Source organism: Procambarus clarkii, chromosome 45, assembly GCF_040958095.1.
Source record: "Procambarus clarkii isolate CNS0578487 chromosome 45, FALCON_Pclarkii_2.0, whole genome shotgun sequence".
In the NCBI taxonomy this organism is placed as follows: Eukaryota; Metazoa; Arthropoda; class Malacostraca; order Decapoda; family Cambaridae; genus Procambarus; species Procambarus clarkii.
This window is the reverse complement of record NC_091194.1, coordinates 5,819,930-5,840,622: the sequence shown is the minus strand read 5'-3', so window position 1 is coordinate 5,840,622 and position 20,693 is coordinate 5,819,930. Positions and strand designations below refer to the sequence as shown.

Sequence of the window (20,693 nt, the reverse complement as noted above, 5' to 3'; positions counted from 1 at the left end):
CCAGTGCTGGTTGGCTTGCCTAGCTTAGACATGTTAGTGCTAGGCAAATTATAGTGCAGATGATTTTTTTAGTAATGTCTTACAACAGTGGCATCATGATTAAAGATACTGGGCTAAAGTGGAAATACCCTTTCACTGGACAAAATTGATGTCATCAGTGTTTAAGCTACCGGCGTGAAGAGCCACAGTATCGTCAACTGACTTGGTGGGGTGAGGGAGGCTGGGAGTTGATCCCTCCCTCTCCTACTTTCAACAGTTCAGTGAGAAAGTTTGTAATCATGCAGCAATTTTGGTTTTAATAATGATTGAATTATAAATATATGGATGCAAAATTTTTCACCAATGCTTGCTGATCATGGCATGATCATATGCCATGATCAAAATGAAGGGGGCTTCATTAATAAATTTTCTGTAAAATATTTATTTATAGTGTTGGAGAAAGACACATTATGATGTATTTGTATTTACCTAAATGTGCTTGTTATTAAGATATTTCACTACACTACTCTTCTGGTAAGGCAAGTCACAACAGACCTGCACACGAAGACGACAAACTACAATAAGGTAAGCCCAAGGTTCTCTTTTAAATTAATTTTTGATTTATAGTGTGGGGAAATAAGCATTGTGGTACAATTGCAATATGGTAAATTTTGGAACACCCCTGTAAGAATTCTTCTTACCTGGTGGGGAAGCCTTACCTGTATAATTTGGATAAGGGAGCTTAGACAGTACAATCTAGGAGGATGTGCTGACATTATCTCGCTCCCACTTTCATGGGTTTGGGAGATATCAGCCAGGAAAAATAATAAAGCAGAACAGTATAGGAAAAAGCTTTATGGTAATATTTACTTTCTGTATTCATCAATCTGAACTACTTTAATATAAAATATATAAAAATTTAGATGGCTTTACGTAAGTGGCTCATTCTGGGGAATGAACACCAAATTTTACCTCAAGAACGCGTCGTCGTGACCTGACCTCATCCCAGTCCATGTAGCAGCCTTCAACGTGTCTCTCCCCTGGACCCAAGTCATAACCAGTGCGACCATGAACAATTCTCAGGTTGTCAAAAGTCAAAATGGAACCTAAAACATAAAATGCAGCGTGAAATGAAACATCAGCGTTAGGGACCGAGTGTAATTTGTAGTACTGTACTATATAACCTCATTTAACATTGGGGGCAAACTACAGTACCTGAAAACTGCCACTTAAATGACAATAGGCCTGTGGAATTGTCAGTTTCATAATGTTACAAGTAAGGGTTAAATGTCTAACATACTGGGAAAGGTCATTTTTCCACTTGCCATTGTCATGCCTACATTTTGATTACCTTTTGCTGATTCCGAGAATCAACATCCCTGCGGCTCTGTGTCTGACCAGGCCTCCCGATTGGTCAACCAGGAAATTCAACATGGCTGCTCACAGCCTGATTGATCAGGTATTCTTTTAAGGTGTCCATAACGTTCTCTTAATACTATAAGAGTATATGTTCATAGCTCTGACTGACTTCTCTATCTACCACAAACCTATACAGAGTGGTAACATAAGACCCATACATTCATTTCTTTTCCTGCCAGCAGCCTCCTATTAGGGAAGGTGTTCTCGTTTCCCTCTTTATCTGAGCCCTACGCATCTGTGACCCTAGAATTCTTCATTCTGAAATTTCTCTTTAAAAGTCATTCTCTCATCTTTGGTACAACTTTAATTTTATCAACTGTTCCTATGCTCAAGCTAAATTAATGCAAGGTAACTTGTGCTTTGCCTTCCCTTCATATCTGAACTTAAAAATCCTACTAATACCCTTTCTCTCCTTGATATAAAACTCGCTTTTTGGTAAGCTAACAGACATGGTAGTAATCTGGTTCACACGCTCCCCCTGCTGTCAATACTGATGGTTTTTATTCACTTCCCTGTTTCTTTCCATTACATTGGTGAAACTGGCTGTATGCTGACATATTTGAACACAAAAGTGTTATACTTACTGACAGGAACAATTCTTTCTTCCATCATGTAAATATCCAGTCTACACACCTTCCACCATTTAAATATGTAAGCTATATAACCCCTTCTACCATGTAAATGCTGTATCCAATCTACACACCTTCTACCATGACAGAACTCTTAGTTCATCACTGAAAATGTCAAATTTCTTGAAATCTTGAAGATTAGCTTTATATTAAATTTTTAGCAGCAATTAACATACCAGGTGCCATCTTGAACCGAAGACAGTAGCAGGGGTCGGACAGAAGATGATAATATGTAACCATGGCATTGTACCAGCCAGCCACTTCATTTGCTGGGATAGAGAAGAATGAGTCACGCTGTGGTTGGCTTAGGTTGATGCGCTGAATCTCGCCTATGGCATCAACTGCTGCAGAGAGTTGGCAAAAATTAACTCGTTAAAATTTACTTGATAGCTGATGATGATAAATACTAATATAACACTTGTAGCCAATAATAATATATCATTGCAGCATGTAACTTCAAGATATTTGATAAAATAACTTAGGATACCAATAATGTGGTAATCTAAGTTATGCCTGAAACACTATGCATACTTGTGGCTTTATTAAATATGTATTTTATGTAAAAACTAACTTATATTTTTATTTAAGTTAGTATACAAAACATAACATGCCCAGAAAATAAATGCACAGAGGATGATAGTGAGGATCTGACAAAATTTAGAGGAAGATAAAAATTTATGGGAAATAAAGTAAAACATTTTTTCAAAATGACCTGCACACTTATTGGGTGAACAAACTAACATTATGTTCCGTATTTTAAGGGGTATGGTCAGGTGGTACACAAGGTATTCTGCAAGGCTTATTTTCTATTTGGTAATGCCCTGAAAACCCAGACCAAATCTGCCCATCTGATTTTTTCCTACAATTTTGAATTAAAAGGGAAAAAAAAAAAAGGGGGGGGGGGACATTGAATGCCTCTACATAGAATACTTCGAAACTGTTCTTTCTTTTCCTCTCCTCTCTTAACAATTTGGCTCCTTCCACCTATTTCAAAGTTAAATGGGAATCAACATTTCGGTCCATCCTGGACCATGACACAACTTGATCATGATCCAGAAAGGACCACAATTTCGTTTCTCCATTTTCTAAAGTGTAGCTTTTCATCATATCTTCAACCATGCTATTGTGACTCATCGTCTCTATAACTTACCATATCATAGGCCGCTTTAGTACTTTGTAAAATTCTCCAAGTTCATCTGTACCAATGTCAAACCAGTCGACTGGTGTGTCAGTGAGGATGCGATACTTCTCTGGGTGCAGCCTCTTCAGTTCATGTGCAACATGAACAGCATCAGTGACGAGAGATTCCCCTCCTTCACCCTCATACTGGACGATACAGTGGATGAACTGGACCTAAGGAATACTGTATATTAGTACAGAAATAATTATATTATCCTGGGTGTGCGGAAAAACCACATGTGAAAAATAGAGAATGCTAAATCCGTTTTCAGCTTATATCGCCTTCATCAGAGCAAAGTAGAATGAAGGTTCATTCTACTTTACTCTAATGAAGGTGATATAAGCCAAAAACGCATTTAGCATTCTCTATTTTTCACATGTGATTTTTTCTGCATACTTGGATCAGTGTTTTTGTAATCATTGTTGCCTATCCTGGGTATATTTGTAGACAAGCGTTACAGTACAGTACTCATACACAAGTATTTTAAAATTAATGAAAATATCCTACAACAGATTGCAACCTTTATAACTATATGCAAGGAATTCTAATGATAGATCAATACATAATAATACAGTGGTTACTCGCCCCATCAGTACATTAACACAGCAGGTTACTCCCCGCATCAGTACATTAATTTAGCAGGTTACTCACCCCATCAATATAGTAATACAGCAGGTTACTCACCCCATCGGTACAGTAGTACATTATTGCAACAGCAGAATACTCACCCAATCAATACATTAATACCATAAGTTATTCATCCCATTAATACAAGAGGTTACTCACCCCAGGCATATATTCATAATATGGAAGGTCACCATGCAGCTGCAGAGGACCACTTAGGTAGGCCACATTGCTGGGATCTTGTTTCTTCTTCACTGTGAAGCTCTCCCTAAATACAGGTGCAATGATTAATAACAATCTTTATAAAAAAAATTATGAAAAATAAAATAGGACATGGAGTGAAATAAAATGCTCCTTTCCAAGCTGGTTTCTCGATGGGTTCTATGAGCCAGGGGCTTAAATGGGTCTACATTAGGCAACATTCTGCTGGCTGGGATCTGATGATATGTTATTCCACCATGATCTTGGTCAGGATTCATCAAACATTTACACATCCACTTACATATCCTGTACATCTTTCCTTAATTAAAGCAGCTTTGTTTATATTTATTGTACAGTTAATGATCTTGGTAACTTCACAACCCGAAGTTATTGTTTTAAACAACCTCGTAGTGTTTCAGTGCTCATAGACCGTTTAATAAATATAAACAAAGCCACCATGATTAAGGAAAGGTATACAGGATACATAAGTGGTTGCATAAATGCTCAGTAAATCCTAACCTTGTAACATTCCAAATCCCTAGTTGGAAAAGCAAAGTGGTGATACCTTAACTAGATGACTGATATAATTTGCAACTTTCTATTGAAGTACACATCAAATCAGCACTTGTATGCTCATGTGAATGTCTGAGGTCTGAGTCCCTGGACACCAGTTGCCTAAATAAATTGAGACACACACATTCCATCCATCAAGCTCTAATGATAAGTTCCGAAGGACCTAGTAGATGCTCTCTCTCTCACTTTCATCCGATCATATCGGAATGGTGAATCTCACACCATTCCTCATTCTAGGAAAATGTGGCAAGTGAAAGCATAGGCAAAATTCAGAGGCTAGAAACACACCCACAACATGCCCCAAAACAATACCACTGAGCCCCACAGAGTTAATGAGGCACTTGTAGTATCCTGGGCAAAGCCCATTAACGGGAGGAGATCCCAAGAAGTGAACTTGTGAAACCTCTTAGGAAAGAAAACTGACTGAAGGCAGGGACAGAGTTCAAAGATAATCCAACACTTAGTCGTGAACCAACGAGTTGATCTTTAATCCCCAAGCTTCCTTTGCTTGTTGAAGAAGCAAGATTCTTGTCTAGCATTTGATAGGTAAATGTGGGTCTCAGAGGAGCTCCTCAGTGAGCCTCCAAAAAATATAAATAAACTGTTTATAACCCTTTTTTGTTTTAATTAGAGTTAGAAAAAAGTAAATATTGTAACTAACCCATAATGAGTCTTCTTAATGAAGCCCACCCTTTCTGCGAGTTTGTAAACTTGGCCTGGTTCAGATGGTGCTCCACTTACAAGGACAAATCCCATCACTTCGAGCTGCTGTAGCCATGACAATAAGACTGTATCATCTTGGAGAAGCTCTTGGAATGATGCTTGTGGAATGTTCTCAAGTAACTTAGCATCCCAATAGATACGGTTTAGTCTGCATTTTACAAAGAGTAAAAGTAATAAGTGATAACCTGTAACCAATGCTTTGTGAACATCTCTAATGCAATTAATTTCAATTGAAACTTAACAAAAAGTTATAGATATATATTCTGCACCTGTATAACCAATCAATGAAATTGACCTTAATTTTGGTGTTCGTGCAAAGCGTTGAGTGGCATTGAATGCACGAGGGCGAAGCCAGGCCGCTGGGTACTTTCCAATATGACCATCACTCCATACCACCTCCACTTGTTTACCTTCCCCCAGAACCTAGTGATGATAATAACTCTATTCAGTAAACACCTAGCATCACTTTGGGATATCAAATTATCAGAAGAATGAGAAATATATTTACGTCATTAACTCGTAAAATGAGTATACCATCTTAATAAGATTGCCCTGTGATGTGCATATCATCTTTTAAGGTACTATGCAAGACATTTTAGGTACCATGCAATATTAAAAACTCCCACAGTTCAGTGTTCCCAATCCTTATTTCATGCCTCTAGTAAATATCCACTATCTTGCCACCTTGAAAAGTGACTTACAATTTGTTGGATATTTTTCCTATACTCAGGGCATAGTTTTAACTATATAGGAAGAAAAAACCTTGTTTTTCCTTTTTTTCCTTTTTGTGCATTTAGATACTGCCCGATGTAATACCCTTGCACATTCTGAAGGTTAACACACTCGTATTTTGAGGTTTGCCAACACTGCATCCTGACATGAACCAGGCATTAGTGTGTCATTGCATTTGAATGTTTTTAATCTAAACCAATTTGTAATATTTATTGTCATACATTTTACTTTACATTTACTGTAAATGTTCACACATGATTTCACAACAAAATAGAAGAATCCAGCGTTGAATGTAATAATCTGGTGGGTTCCGTCAATGGCTCCACAAACCAACCTGTAATTACCTAAGTGTAGTTACAGGATGAGAGCTACGCTCATGGTGTCCCATCTTCCCAGCACTCTATGTCATATAACGCTTTGAAATTACTGACAGTTTTGGCCTCCACCACCTTCTCGCCCAACTTGTTCCAACTGTCTACTACTCTGTTTACAAAAGTGAATTTTCTTATATTTCTTCGGCAGCTTTGCTTCGTTAGTTTAAATCTATGACCTCTTGTTCTTGCAGTTCCATGTCTCGGGAATTCTTCCCTATCAATTTTATCGATTCCTATTACTATTTTGTACGTAGTGATCATATCGCCTCTTTCTTTTATCTTCTAGTTTTTGCATATTTAATGCCTCTAACCTCTCCTTGTAGCTCTTGTCCTTCAGTACTGGGAGCCACTTAGTGGCATGTCTTTGCACCTTTTCCAGTTTGTTGATGTGCTTCTTAAGATATGGGCACCATACAACCGCTGCATATTCCAGCTTTGGTCTAACAAAAGTCGTGAACAATTTCTTTAGTATTTCACCATCTATGTATTTAAAAGCAATTCTGAAGTTAGAAAGTGTAGCATAGACTCCCTGCACAATGTTTTTAATGTGGTCCTCAAATAAGTTTTCTATCTAGAACCACCCCTAGATCCCTTTCTTTATCAGAATTCTTTAAAGATTTCTCACATAATTTATAGATTGTGTGGAGTCTATGTTCTCCAATTCCACATTCCATAACATGGCATTTATTCACATTAAATTCTATTTGCCAAGTCGTGCTCCATATACTTATTTTGTCCAGGTCTTCTTGAAGAGCATGACAATCATCAAGGTTTCTTATCTTCCCTATTATCTTAGCATCATCAGCAAACATGTTCGTATAATTCTATATTCCATCTGGTAGATCGTTTATGTAGACAATGAACATTACCGGTGCAAGAACTGAACTCTGTGTGGTACTCCACTTGTGACATTCCTCCAATCTGATACATTGCTTCTGATTTTGGCCCTCATTTTTCTATCAGTTAGGAAATTTTTCATCCATGTTAGAAGCTTACCTGTCACCCCTCCAATATGTTCCAGTTTCCAGAACAACCTCTTATGTGGAACTCTGTCAAAAGCCTTTTTTAAGTCCAGATAGATGCAGATAGAACACCTCCAGGTGTTCTACCCATTTAGTTTTAATTACAGTATTTTCTTCCAATATTTTGACTCTTACACTTGTCAATAATACAGGTCTATAATTGAGGGGGTGTTGCCACTTTTGTAGATTGGAACGATGTTAGCCGTTTTCCACACATCAGCTACAACTCCTTTACACAGGGATGCCTGAAAAATCAGTTGAAGTGGAATGCTGAGCTCAGGTGTACATTCTCTCAGAACCCATGGTGAAACTCCATCTGGACCAACTGCTTTTTCTTAGCTCCTTGAGTATTTTTTCCACTTCATCTTAGACACCTCTATGTGCTCTATGTTGTTCTCTGGAATTCTTATTGTGTCTGGTTCCCTGAAGATTTCATTTTGTACAAACACACTTTAGAACTTTTTGTTTAATGTTTCACACATTTCATTTTCATTTTCAACCTCTGAATATTATCCTTTACCTGCAATTTGTTGTTTATGAATTTATAGAATAGACCTGGTTCTGTTTTACATTTGTCTGCAATCCCTTTTTCAAAATTTCTTTCTGCCTCTCTCCTCACTGCCGTGTTGTTGTTTCTCGCATCTTTGTACCGCTGGTATGTTTGAGGGTTTGGCCTCTTCCTATATTGATTCCATTTTTCTGTCTTTTGGTCTCTGGCCCTCTCGCAATTTCTGTTGAACCAATCCTGTTTCCTAGTTCTGCATCTCTGCTTTGGTATAAAAAATTTTGTGCCTTTATCATATATTTCACAAAACTTGACATACATCTCATTTACTTCATGTCCTAAGAGCACCTTTCCAGTCAAATTCCAGTAAACTGTGTGGATAGCTCCGAATGGCCTGGCATTCCGCCAGGCCATTCAGTGTCATGAGCATCCACCAGAGACTAGTACCAGAATCTGGACCCTCTCTTATTAGTGGCAAGGAAAGTCTGAGAAACAAGATCAATAAAAACTGAAAGAAAAAACACACTAGGAAAGAGGAGCACCCCAAAACATGCATGAAAAAAAACATTGACAACTCTATGTACTGTATACACTTGTCGTCCAGATCAAACTGCTAGTTATTTACACTCGCCACCAGATGGCGGCCTCAATAACTCGGGCCCCCCCAACAGCTGCCCTCCCTCCATCAGTTATAAAAAGCAAATCGTTGCCCAAAAGCAAACCCCAAGAATCATGGAATGGAGGGAAGAGTGGGAACAGGGAGCCACCAAACGGTACACACGAGAGCAATTTTATTGCATTCAATGCTTGATTTTTTTCAGTGTTGGGACTCCAGGTGCGCTGGGCCACTATCTGGATGCAGCTAGCTGAGTTATGGCTAGAATTTTACACCCATGGGTAACTGGTTGGTATTGTTATGTATGATGCTTTGGTTAGTTTTCCTCAGTTTCAATTATATCTCTTATCAACACGCTTTCCTCACCTTATAGAGTGAACCAGATTCTGATCCTGGCTTCTAGTAGGTCAGGCTTGGAATGATCCTCAGCCTAATTAGTACCAGCAAGTAAATATGTAGGTCAGCCAGGATCTTTAGCATAATTGATACCATCACATAAGCATGTAGGTCACTGTGGGCCTCAGAATGTAACTGGTACCAGCACATAAGCAGCAAGGAGCTACTACTAACGAGATCTCACCAGAAACAAGAGTTATTAAAATTAATTTAAAAGGACTGTACTACCTGGACAGTAGATGGCTGGGCATGAAGGTCAAAGTCTTTGATGAGATGCAAGCGGGAGTTGGACACAGCATGAAAGCAGGCTGAACATAGACAGTTATCACGCAACCACACATACGGGAAGACATCTGTTTCACCTGCAGTCCAGTTTACCTGTTGGAAACAAAATATCTTAAATGAGATTTTGAATATTATATATTGGTTTTCTTTATTCTGTAATGAAGTGAATGTCACTACACTTAATACTGAACTTCACTCATGTCATTGTAAAAATTGATATTAAATCATGATGTTGAATCTTGTCTTTGTAAAATGCATGAAAAAATTGGCTTTTCTCTCTAACAATTTTTTTATTAATAATAGAGCAGCGAGTGTAACAAAATGATCCTTTCTAAGGGACAAATTGATAGCTGCCCTTACATGGATGGCAGAGTAAGTAAGGACTACCTTCAAAACATGCCCTCCAGTGAAGTACATTATATACTGGCAGAGAAAAGGAGGCTAAAGGATGAAAGGAGATAAAAATAAGGCAACACACACATGAAATAAAATAACTTCACAGACGACATTTTGTCGAACATGACCATGACCCAACGTGAACCTTAATCTTGGCTTTGTTGCTGTTTTGATTTCACTTTCACAGTAAAAACATAAATGTTCCAACCTTCTTAGATCTGACTTAAGCCTATCCTTTTTCTTACTCTCCTTTTATTCTTACCTTATCCCATTCTTCCTTCATCCCATTCGTACCTTTCGTCCTATTCTTACCTTTCACCTTACTCTTATCTTCTTCTAGTAATTACCTTTTTCTAGGTATTACCGTCTTCTCATACTGCTCCTCACCTCACTCTTTCCTTATTTAATGCCTGTTCCTTCCTCTCACCTTCATGGGCTATTCATGCCCGTGCCACCTCCTGGTTGGTTTAATCTTAAGCAATCATCAATCTCTCCCTCACATACGACTTGATAATGGTTCAGGAGGGGCCAAAATGTCATCTTTTCTCCATCTTCTGATGTGTGTGGTTTGGTAATCATATCTTCAGCCATGTTATTGTGACACTGGTTGCACTTTCTGGGCTGTGTCCGAAGCTTTTCTTGGACACTGTCTAGTTGTTCCCAGGTTGTGGATTTCGATGTTTCCAGATTGTGAGCCTATATGTTTTTGGACTCTGTGCTCAGCTGTTTCTTGGGCAGTGTGACTTTGCTTTTTCCAGGCCATGTGCCCAACTCCGCATTAGCTCTGACCAGTCAATGTGACTGTTTCTGACTGGGTGGTGAGCCCAAGTGAGACTATTCCATGTACTCATAGAGCTGCAAACTCTCCTGGGTTTTAAAATATTGCTAGAAAAAAATCATTAGGGCAAATGGGGGGGAACTTTAACAAGCTGCCAGCTTCCTGTCCCTGTTGAGGCCACTAGTATTAGTGGCCCTCAGGTAAATTCAGGTAAATAATGTACCCAATAACTAAAATAATATTGATATATATTAATTTTTATACCATCTCGAGTACAAATACTGTATTTTATAATAATTAACAATTATAACTACTTTTAATTAGTATATTATATAATTATAATTATAGAATAATATAATAACCATCCATTATAACAGAATTCCATATTAATCCAAACCTCAAGCATGCGTGTGATGTGATTGACGGTAACACTGGCAACCGTCACAGTGCACGACTTCTTTTGAAGTGGCTCTTTCTTATTATTTTCTCCTGCTTCTTCAACTACTTTCATTTCCGGAACTTTCCATATTTTCTTGACTTCTCTTTCCATTCCACAACAGGGCCTTGAGCTGGAAAAACAAGCAATTTAATCATCGTTAGTAAATGATTTCTCTAGTCATGCTCTCAGCAAAGGCTTCTACCACAATGGTCAACATTAGATAGTAGGGTCTAAAGCCTGTACTGTACCTGCATGAACATTATGGTGTCATGGTGACATCACACATCTGCACACCATATGTAAAAGAGCATTTTATCTCTTATTTTAGGTTAGGTTGGGTTGGGTTATCTTGAGATGATTTCGGGGCATAGTGTCCCCCCGGCCCGGTCCTCGATCAGGCCTCCTTTTTGTTACCCCCCCCAAGGAAGCAGCCCGTAGCAGCTGTCTAACTCCCAGGTACCTATTTACTGCTAGAAAACAGGGGCATCAGGGTGAAAGAAACATTTTGCCCTTTTGCTTCCGCCTCCACCGGGGATCGAACCCGGAACCTCAGGACTACGAATCCGAAGCGCTGTCCACCCAGCTGTCAGGCGTCAGGGTAGGATGGGAAAGGTTATATTGGTGAGGACATGGTCCCAGGACATAAACATAGCTGGTCACCAGGACATAAACATGCCTGGTCACAAAAAGAACATGAACATAGCTGGTCACCAGGAGAACATAACATGGCTGATAACCAGAAGGACATGAACATAGCTGGTCACCAGGACAACATGAACATAGCTGGTCACTAGGACGACATGAACATAACTGGTCACCAGGAGGGCATGAACATGGCTGGTCACCAGGAGGACATGAACATAGCTGGTCACCAGGAGGACATGAACATAGCTGGTCACCAGGAGGACATGAACATAGCTGGTCACCTTGACAACATGAAAATAGCTGGTCATCAGGATGACGTGAACATAGCTGGTCACCAGGACGACATGAACATAGCTGATCACCACGATAACCACAAGACACTTCATTCCTAAACCACATTAAAGCCACCAATCATATTTGTGCTACTATATACTTGTACTATACTTTCAGCCCAGCTAAGGATTAACAACCACAACAAATTTACATAAACTTTAAGGTTGGGGGGTAAAAATAGCCTAAGCTACTCTCTCCCTTTGAGATGTATTTTTTTCTTGTCTCAAACATACTTGAACTTGAACTTGAACTTTAAGATAAAGAAATACAGAAGCAAATCATTCTTACTGATGACATTTGTAAACAATGTTTTGTATTAATTTACCTTTAAGTGTGTTATCTGTTAGTATGAATTATACAGTACTCTTCAGAATATAGTGTATATCTTAGGGGAATTGACCAAAGACACAGAGAAGCAATTTTGAAATTGAGAAACTGCAGAATAAGGCAATGTAGATAGAAAATAATGGCATAAATAAGCCACAGAGATGTCAAAGAATACCAGCAAAACAGTAGTAAACATATGGAATGAATTACGTGAAGCTGTTGACGTTGATTCAAAATACAAAATATAAATTAAGAAAAAGGAGAGTAATTGAATTAAAATATTAATGAGTAATAGGTAGGGATTAGAAGCAATGTTGAATCCTGTAAGCACAGCAAGGTGAGAACATTTAGGCGATAACTTTTTCTTGCACTAAGGTAAGGTAATTATCAGGAGAGTGCTAGGCCAGTACAATTATATAGCACTTAGAAGGAATATTAGTACAGTACAAGATTGGAGCTGGGGTATTGAAGGACAAAGTGAAAAAAGGTGCCCATGGGAGCCGGTCGGCTGAGTGGACAGCACGCTGTACACAGTAATCTTGTAGTCCCGGGTTCGATCCCGGGTGCCGGCGAGAAACAATGGGCAGATTTTCTTTCACCCTAGGCCCCTGTTACCTAGCAGTAAAATAGGTACCTGGGAGTTAGTCAGCTGTCACGGGCTGCTTCCTGGGGGTGGAGGCCTGGTCGAGGACCAGGCCACGGGGACACTAAAGCCCTGAAATCATTTCAAGATAACCTCAAGAAGATCCATTTGGATTATCAGGGATCAAATGCCAGCCCTGCAAGAAGCAAGGCTGTCACTGTACCAAACATACCAAGTGGATGAACTAAGATACTGCCCATTATTAAACAAATCACTCACTTCAATACTAGTTACTGACCTTAAAAACAATGATCTGAAGGGGCATGCAGTGGATGATATATTATACCCAAGTCCAGGAGTAATACAGCCCAACCTCCTGAAGGAATGGCGTTGGGTTCCACCAACCAATGCATGTCGTAAAACTTGCATGGCCACACTTCAGAATCTACATCAAGGTAAAGGGAAATTTCTTAGTTTACACACACACACACACACACACACAGATAAACAAAATTATATTATATAAAAATATAACCAAATAATCAGCAATAAATTTTTCACAACTGCAAGACCTTTATTGTTTTGGCAACTATAATCACAATGCTGCCTCTCTGCTGCCTGCTGGAGCAGTAGTGTGGAAAGTCATGTGCTGCCTCACTGGAATGCTACAGCCACTGACACTGCTACTAAATTCAATAATTTCTTCTCATTCATTGGTGCATCCCTTGCAAATGAGATCCCAGCAACCCAAACAAATGTATAAATATTACCTCCCTGGCAGCTGTTTCAAGTCTCTGTACCTATCCCAAATTCCTCAGATATTAATTATATAATCCTCACTTAAAACTAAATTAAATGACCCAAGATACCAATTTTAATTTATAAAATGGCCTCTAGGTTTTCAGCTCCTCCCATAGCATTGGTGTGCAACAAATTATTTGAGTTTTGAGCCTTCCCAGATATTCTTAAGAAGACTAGAGTTATCACAGTCCATAAAAGTGGTGATCTCACTGATATCAACAATCTTAGACCAATATCAATCAACCCCACCTTGGCCCAAATATTTTAAAAACTAATATACAAACAGCTCTACTCCTTCCCAGATAAAATCAGTAGTACTTATCAAACTACAACACTATGGAGTCAGAGGTCACTCCCTTCAACACTTGTAATCTTATCTCAGTAACAGGCACCAGATTTTTTCTGTGAATGATGCTACTTTTTCCATTCTGCCAATTAATACTAGCATTCCACAAGGTTATATACTTGATCCACTCTTCTTTCTCATCAATGATCTTAAAAATACCTCAACACCTTAGCCAATGATATTTGATGATGACACAACCATCATTTTCTCTAATGCTAACCCACTTATTCTATATAACAGTGAATACTGAACTAAAAAAAAACTATCAGTGGCTGACTGCTAACTTAACATTAATAAAACTTTTACATATTGTTTAGTAATAAGTTCCACAATCTAATTAACCTAAGAATTAACATCAATATAAGAGCAGAGTAGATAGGAAATTCCTTGGTGTTCACATTAACAAGCTGAATTTCCATTGCCATTTATAAAAATAACAAAAAGCCTCTAAAACAGTAGGCATTCTCTCCAAAATCAGATACAGTACTACATATTTCACCCTGCCTTGGTAACACTTCAACTTATCTCATCTCACCATTCATTTCATCTATGATATCAGTGCCTGGGAATCTACAACCCAAAATTACCTTCGACCCCTTATTATTCAGTATAACTCAGCACTTAGAACAATTACAAACTCCAGTACCAGACAGTACTCGCTCCCTTACTGAAATGCTTGAATGTGTTAGACATCATGTTACATCCTCTCACATGTGCTCCACACTGTTAAGTGTGGAAGCTGTTAAAGCTGGAAGTTGTGGCTCAAGAATCAACAAGCTCATTTGCTCTGTGCAGGGGATTAGGGTGTGAGATCTGTGCAGCATTTTTCCTTTTGATCTTGATAACATCCTTCCATGCCCAGCATAGGAGGTGTGAGAATTGAGACCACTGACAAGAGTTTCCCAGCTCTATCATACATTCCCTGACTGCAGCCAGGGCCATTTAAAAGAGCTTAAGCATATCAGTAGTGCAAGTCCTTTTATAAGTTAATCCAATTCTTCTGGCAGTGCATTTTAGTGCATGTAATTTGGAATCATTATAATTGGCATAATTGTTATTTCCAGTGTAATTTGGGTTAAAAAAAAATAGGTATAATTATAATGATTTATGGGATATATATAGGGAATACTTTATACAGGTATAAGTGAAAAAGCCCTGATCTAGTCCCTAATCATCAAAACAACCTAAAGAGACAAAGAAAATAGAGTTTGAAATCTGTGAAAAAATCAGCAAAAAAAAATCAAAGTCCAAAGTTCTGAGAGTTGTGACTGATTTATTTGTTGACCAATTTTATTCTATCTTCACATAGTTAGGGACGAGTATGCACTCTCCAGGATGTAGAGGTTACAACAAAATCAGATAATAAACAAAGGAGAGAGAAAAAAAAAAATCTTCCCCTCTCAAAATAAAATTTTTTTGAACATTGTTGAAAGTAACAGATATAAACATTGGGCAATGTATTTTATGATATATAACAAAATAGAGCATAACAACATACATACTCATTATTGTGTTGTTATGTATTACTCAGCAATGCTATAAAGGCACCAGCTGTATATCCACTTTGTTGACACTTCTAACTATTATTATTGTTCTTTTTTGCATCAGACAGGTGCTTGCATCTCTTTATTACTGCATTATTCACCAGTTCCAGTTAATAGGAGCTGTTCTTATCAACAAAATGTTCTTTTTAAAAAATGTCTAAAATCAACTTCTGAAAATATTTTGATGAAAGTTTCACAACCCTGAAGCCAATAAGTTGGTGATTTGTTTAAAATTGTTAAGTAATTTTTACATAATTCAAATATTTTTTGCTTCCCTTATGCTTAGCAGTGAAAGTGTTAATAGGCGGGTTCCACGTTCAGTGGTTTCTAGCTGTGATACATCAAACTAGCTAGACGAGGTGGTATTTAAGTCACCAAGTGTGTAACCTTAGTCAATTATACTGCTCTCAGTGCTGGCTGGGAAATGTGGGTTACTGTCCAGATCACAGTACTCACCATGTTCTTTGCCTCTAGCTCCATTTTCTAGCACAATCTCAATTTATACCCCCTAGATGAGGGCAACAAAGCCTCCATACCTTCTTTTTTTCTCTTTATTAAATAATATACAATATAAAAGTCATATACTGTATGCATAAATTTACAAGGAAAATACCATATTACATAGTTATATAATTATCAGTAAACCAATGTTTCATATCATCACATAGCATGCGCCTTAAACCCCAAATGTTTTTTTTTTTTTTTTTTTTTTTGTGATATATACAAGAGTTGTTACATTCTTGTACAGCCACTAGTACCGTAGCGTTTCGGGCAGGTCCCTGGAATACGATCCCCTGCCGCACTTACCTGGCACAGGAGCAGACTGTAACTGCTGCTCTAAGCACCCGAGTCTGCTGTTGTATTATGTGTAGTTCCGAATCTATTTGCTGTGGAGGTTGTGTTTCGAAAATGAACCCAACTTGAAATGGGTTCAAGTTGGGTTGAAACGACAGTTTTGTCTTTTTTTCAAGGGTCTTATCGAGACCTCTTGAAATTAGTTGTTTTTTATGAGCTAGTTACATAATTACCTCCTAATCTCATCGATGCCTGCACCACTTGACTGGTGAGAGTTACATATCTTGTTATATTGTTGGTTGAGGGGCGACAATGATCGAGAAATCGGATGCGCCTATCTTGATGATATGCACTTTCTAATCACTACGTTTCACTTACAAAAAAAAAAAAAAAAGACGCGCCCACACGTGGGTTTTTGTTCCTATGACAAAGGGGCGTCGACGATCGTGGGATAGGGTGCGCCCCGGCGTGCACTTAATTAAAAGGATTAATCGCAAATCCTAATGGCGAAACGAATGATGCGTATCACCAGACACTAAGACGCCAGGCGTCAAAGAAACGCACCGACAGGCAGATGATTGGGGAGCCTCAGGAGTCTCTCAGGGTGACAAGCACTGGCCCTGCCCCACACAGAGAATACCAGTTAACAAAACCGAAAACTCGGCCCCCAGCTAAAACGCAAAAGTCATCCGGTGCCCTCCGGCAGAGCAGAAGCCAGCCGCCCACCACGTCTGAGGGCACAGGAACCCACCAAGACCCACAAACTCCCGGCCAAGCCGGCGCGGGATACCGTCACCCCGTCGGGAGAACCAGCCAGAAAACATTCAAAATCTATCAAGTCCTGTGACCCAAGGCGACATGTACACGGCGTCGTACAAACCGGACCGTTGACTAGGGATACCAAACGGCAGTATCAAATCCAAAATCGCGAAAATAGAACGCGATCCGGCGTAGAGATGTCCAGACGTCCACTCGTCAAGGTTAACCCAGGAGTCCTTCTTCTTGATGGTATGTGCAGTTTGCATGAAGGATTTATAATCCCGATGATTGCGAGGAGTCCTTTAGGACGTCGTTTCTACGTGTTGTTGTGTAACTTTAAACCATCGCTTCCTCAGTCGATTTGCCTCACCATTTTCTCTTGTTGCCCATGTTTGGGGACACTCAAATATTGTGTCCATTTGATCAGAAATTTCCCGAGCTACTTTCTTTATATTAGTCTTTAAAATAACAGTATATTTTCTTTAGTTGTTTAAAATTGGAGCACCATCTTGGAAATTATTAGTCGGCTTGATATAATCTTTCAATTCGAGGGCTGAATCTACTCAGCCCTTGACAAAGAAGAGTTTCTGATAGGACTCTTCATTGACCTGAGAAAGGCCTTTGATACCATAACTACCCCTTACTTAAACTCCACCATTATGGAATCAGAGGCCTTGCCCTAAACTATATCCGATCCTATCTCAGTGACAGACACCAATATGTAGCCATCAATGATATAACCACTCCCATTTTACCATTAACCGTAGGAGTACAACAGGGTAACATCCTAGGACCTCTCCTATTTCTTATATACATCAATGATCTGCCTAATGTCTCTTAACATTCTTAAACCTATATCATTTGCTGACGATACTACCCTCATCTACTCAGACCCTAACCCACACATATTAAATAATGTTGTAAATAATGAATTAAAACAGATACCATAAGTAAGAAAATAAGTACTTACGGTATTTTTTTTCAATACAATTTATACTTTAATCTCATTTACTGTTTTAGTCAGTGTCTTTTTTTTTTCCCCTACACTTTGCCCGAAACGCTATGCGTATTAGTGGCTTTAGGTATTGTATGTATTAGGTCTATTTATAAATCCAACATTATGTTTGTAACTCCTCAGCTATGTATGTATTTTTACCTGAATAATAATTTGAATTTGGATTTTGTTAAAGCTTTTGATAAGGTACTACAAAAATGACTGGCAAAGAAATTACAGGCCCATGAAATAGATAATTTTAAGTAGGTAATTTCTAGCAAAATTGAGAAATGTTAACAGGTACATTGCAAGAAAATTTGATGAAGATTAGTAGGGCCATTATAGTAAAATTTGAGGATTATCAACAGGTACACTATAGCATAATTTGAGGATTATTTCTAGGTATAATGAAGTAAAATATGTGTTCAATATAAAAAAAACATAAGATGATAGCAGTGATTACAATGGTGAAGGTAAATGACTTAGGCACATATATTGGGGGAGTGGGTAGCACAAGATACATTGAGAGTTTAAAGCACCCCAATCATAATCTTTAGATTGAGATCTACAGAAGGGCTTGAAATTCAGTCATCCAAGAAATCAGATCAACGAAACTAAACTACGAAAAAAGATTCTCATAACATAAAGATCCAAAATCCATGGTTATATAAGAAATAAAAAAAAAATTATGACAACTTCGTCAAGCTCTACAAGCCACAAGGACAGAAAACAGAAGATGCTTTTCTCCCCCAGGATTATAAACCCATGGAACTACCTACTCGCCGAAGCGTAAATACCAAAACACTGCTGCAGTTCAAAGTCTATCAAGATAAGAGATAATGGGATAATTCAGGTAAATAAAATCAAAAGCAAAAAATGGGAACCCTTAGACGAGCCACTGTCTTCCTTGCCTCATGGAGGCCACTAGTGATGGTGGTCTTCAGGTAAATTCTGGTTAATACATAGAAATAACACTACAGTAATTTTATTATAAATTTACTAAAAATCTTTATGCCAAATATTCCTTTTCTTCAAATAAAAATATTTCTTTGGCAGTTATTGGTTATATGTATAATTATATGCTATGCCTGGGGAATATTTATAGTCTTGTACTGCATAATATAGAAATAATAGGCCATTAGAAAATTTACTAAATACAAAAAAATAGAAAAATATAATTTTTCTTATATATATATATATATATATATATATGTCGTACCTAATAGCCAGAACTCACTTCTCAGCCTACTATGCAAGGCCCGGTTTGCCTAATAAGCCAAGTTTTCATGAATTAATGTTTTTTCGTCTACCTAACCTACCTAACCTAACCTAACCTAGTTTTTTTTGGCTACCTAACCTAACATTACCTATAAAGATAGGTTAGGTTAGGTTAGGTAGGGTTGGTTAGGTTCGATCGTATATCTACATTAATCTTAAATCCAATAAAAAAAAATTACCTCATACATAATGAAATGGGTAGCTTTATCATTTCATAAGAAAAAAATTAGAGAAAATATATTAATTCAGGAAAACTTGGCTTATTAGGCAAATCGGGCCTTGCATAGTAGGCTGAGAAGTGAGTTCTGGCTACTAGGTACGACATATATATATATATATATATATATATATATATATATATATATATATATATATGTCGTACCTAGTAGCCAGAACGTACTTCTCGGCCTACTATGCAAGGCCCGATTTGCCTAATAAGTCAAGTTTTCGTGAATTAATATATTTTCTCTAATTTTTTTCTTATGAAATGATAAAGCTACCCATTTCATTATGTATGAGATGATTTTTTTTATTGGAGTTAAAATTAACGTAGATATATGACCAAACCTAACCAACCCTACCTAACCTATCTTTATAGGTTAGGTATCCAAAAAAGTTAGGTTAGGTTAGGTAGGTTAGGTAGTCGAAAAAAAATTAATTCATGAAAACTTGGCTTATTAGACAAATCGGGCCTTGCAAAGTAGGCTGAGAAGTGCGTTCTGGCTACTAGGTACGACATATATATATATACATATATATATGTCGTACCTAGTAGCCAGAACGCACTTCTCAGCCTACTATTCAAGGCCCGATTTGCGTATTAAGCCAAGTTTTCATGAATTAATGTTTTTTCTACTACCTAACCTAACCTAACCTAACTTTTTCGGCTACCTAACCTAACCTAACCAATAAAGATAGGTTAGGTAGGGTTGGTTAGGTTCGGTCATATATCTACGTTAATTTTAAATCCAATAAAAAACAATTGACCTCATACATAATGAAATGCGTAGCTTTATCATTTCATAAGAAAAAAATTAGAGAAAATATATTAATTCAGGAAAACTTGGCTTATTAGGCAAATCGGGCCTTGCATAGTAGGCTGAGAAGTGCGTTCTGGCTACTAGTACGACATATATATATATATATATATATTATATATATATATATATATATATATATATATATATATATATATATATATATATATATATATATATTCACGCAGTATGTAATGAACACAGTTTTAATGCTAGTGTTTCACACAGCAGGCCTACTTAATAAGCACTATCAATTTTAAAGTTTCACATCCCCCAGTACTTAACGAGCACTGCTAATTTTCAAGCTCACATCTCACAGTATCAGTACCTAATAAGTAATGTGCATTAAAATATTATCCATACCATTATTATACATAATT

At 37.8% G+C, this 20,693-nt stretch overlaps 1 protein-coding gene across 1 annotated transcript; it reads right to left on the bottom strand.

Annotated features, from left to right (window-relative positions):
• Nucleotides 1-818: 818 nt before the first annotated feature.
• LOC123769803 (gamma-butyrobetaine dioxygenase) lies at nucleotides 819-17,268 on the bottom strand. The gene is made up of 11 exons (XM_069301034.1): nucleotides 17,126-17,268; nucleotides 13,058-13,204; nucleotides 10,830-11,001; nucleotides 9,202-9,351; nucleotides 5,624-5,751; nucleotides 5,267-5,476; nucleotides 3,994-4,099; nucleotides 3,178-3,380; nucleotides 2,515-2,540; nucleotides 2,204-2,395; nucleotides 819-1,085 (listed from the first exon to the last, which is right to left on the bottom strand). Exons 2-11 carry the CDS (start codon nucleotides 13,186-13,188, stop codon nucleotides 922-924), a joined length of 1,482 nt encoding a protein of 493 aa, XP_069157135.1. The 5' UTR covers nucleotides 13,189-13,204; nucleotides 17,126-17,268; the 3' UTR covers nucleotides 819-921.
• Between the last annotated feature and the right edge of the window lie 3,425 nt (nucleotides 17,269-20,693).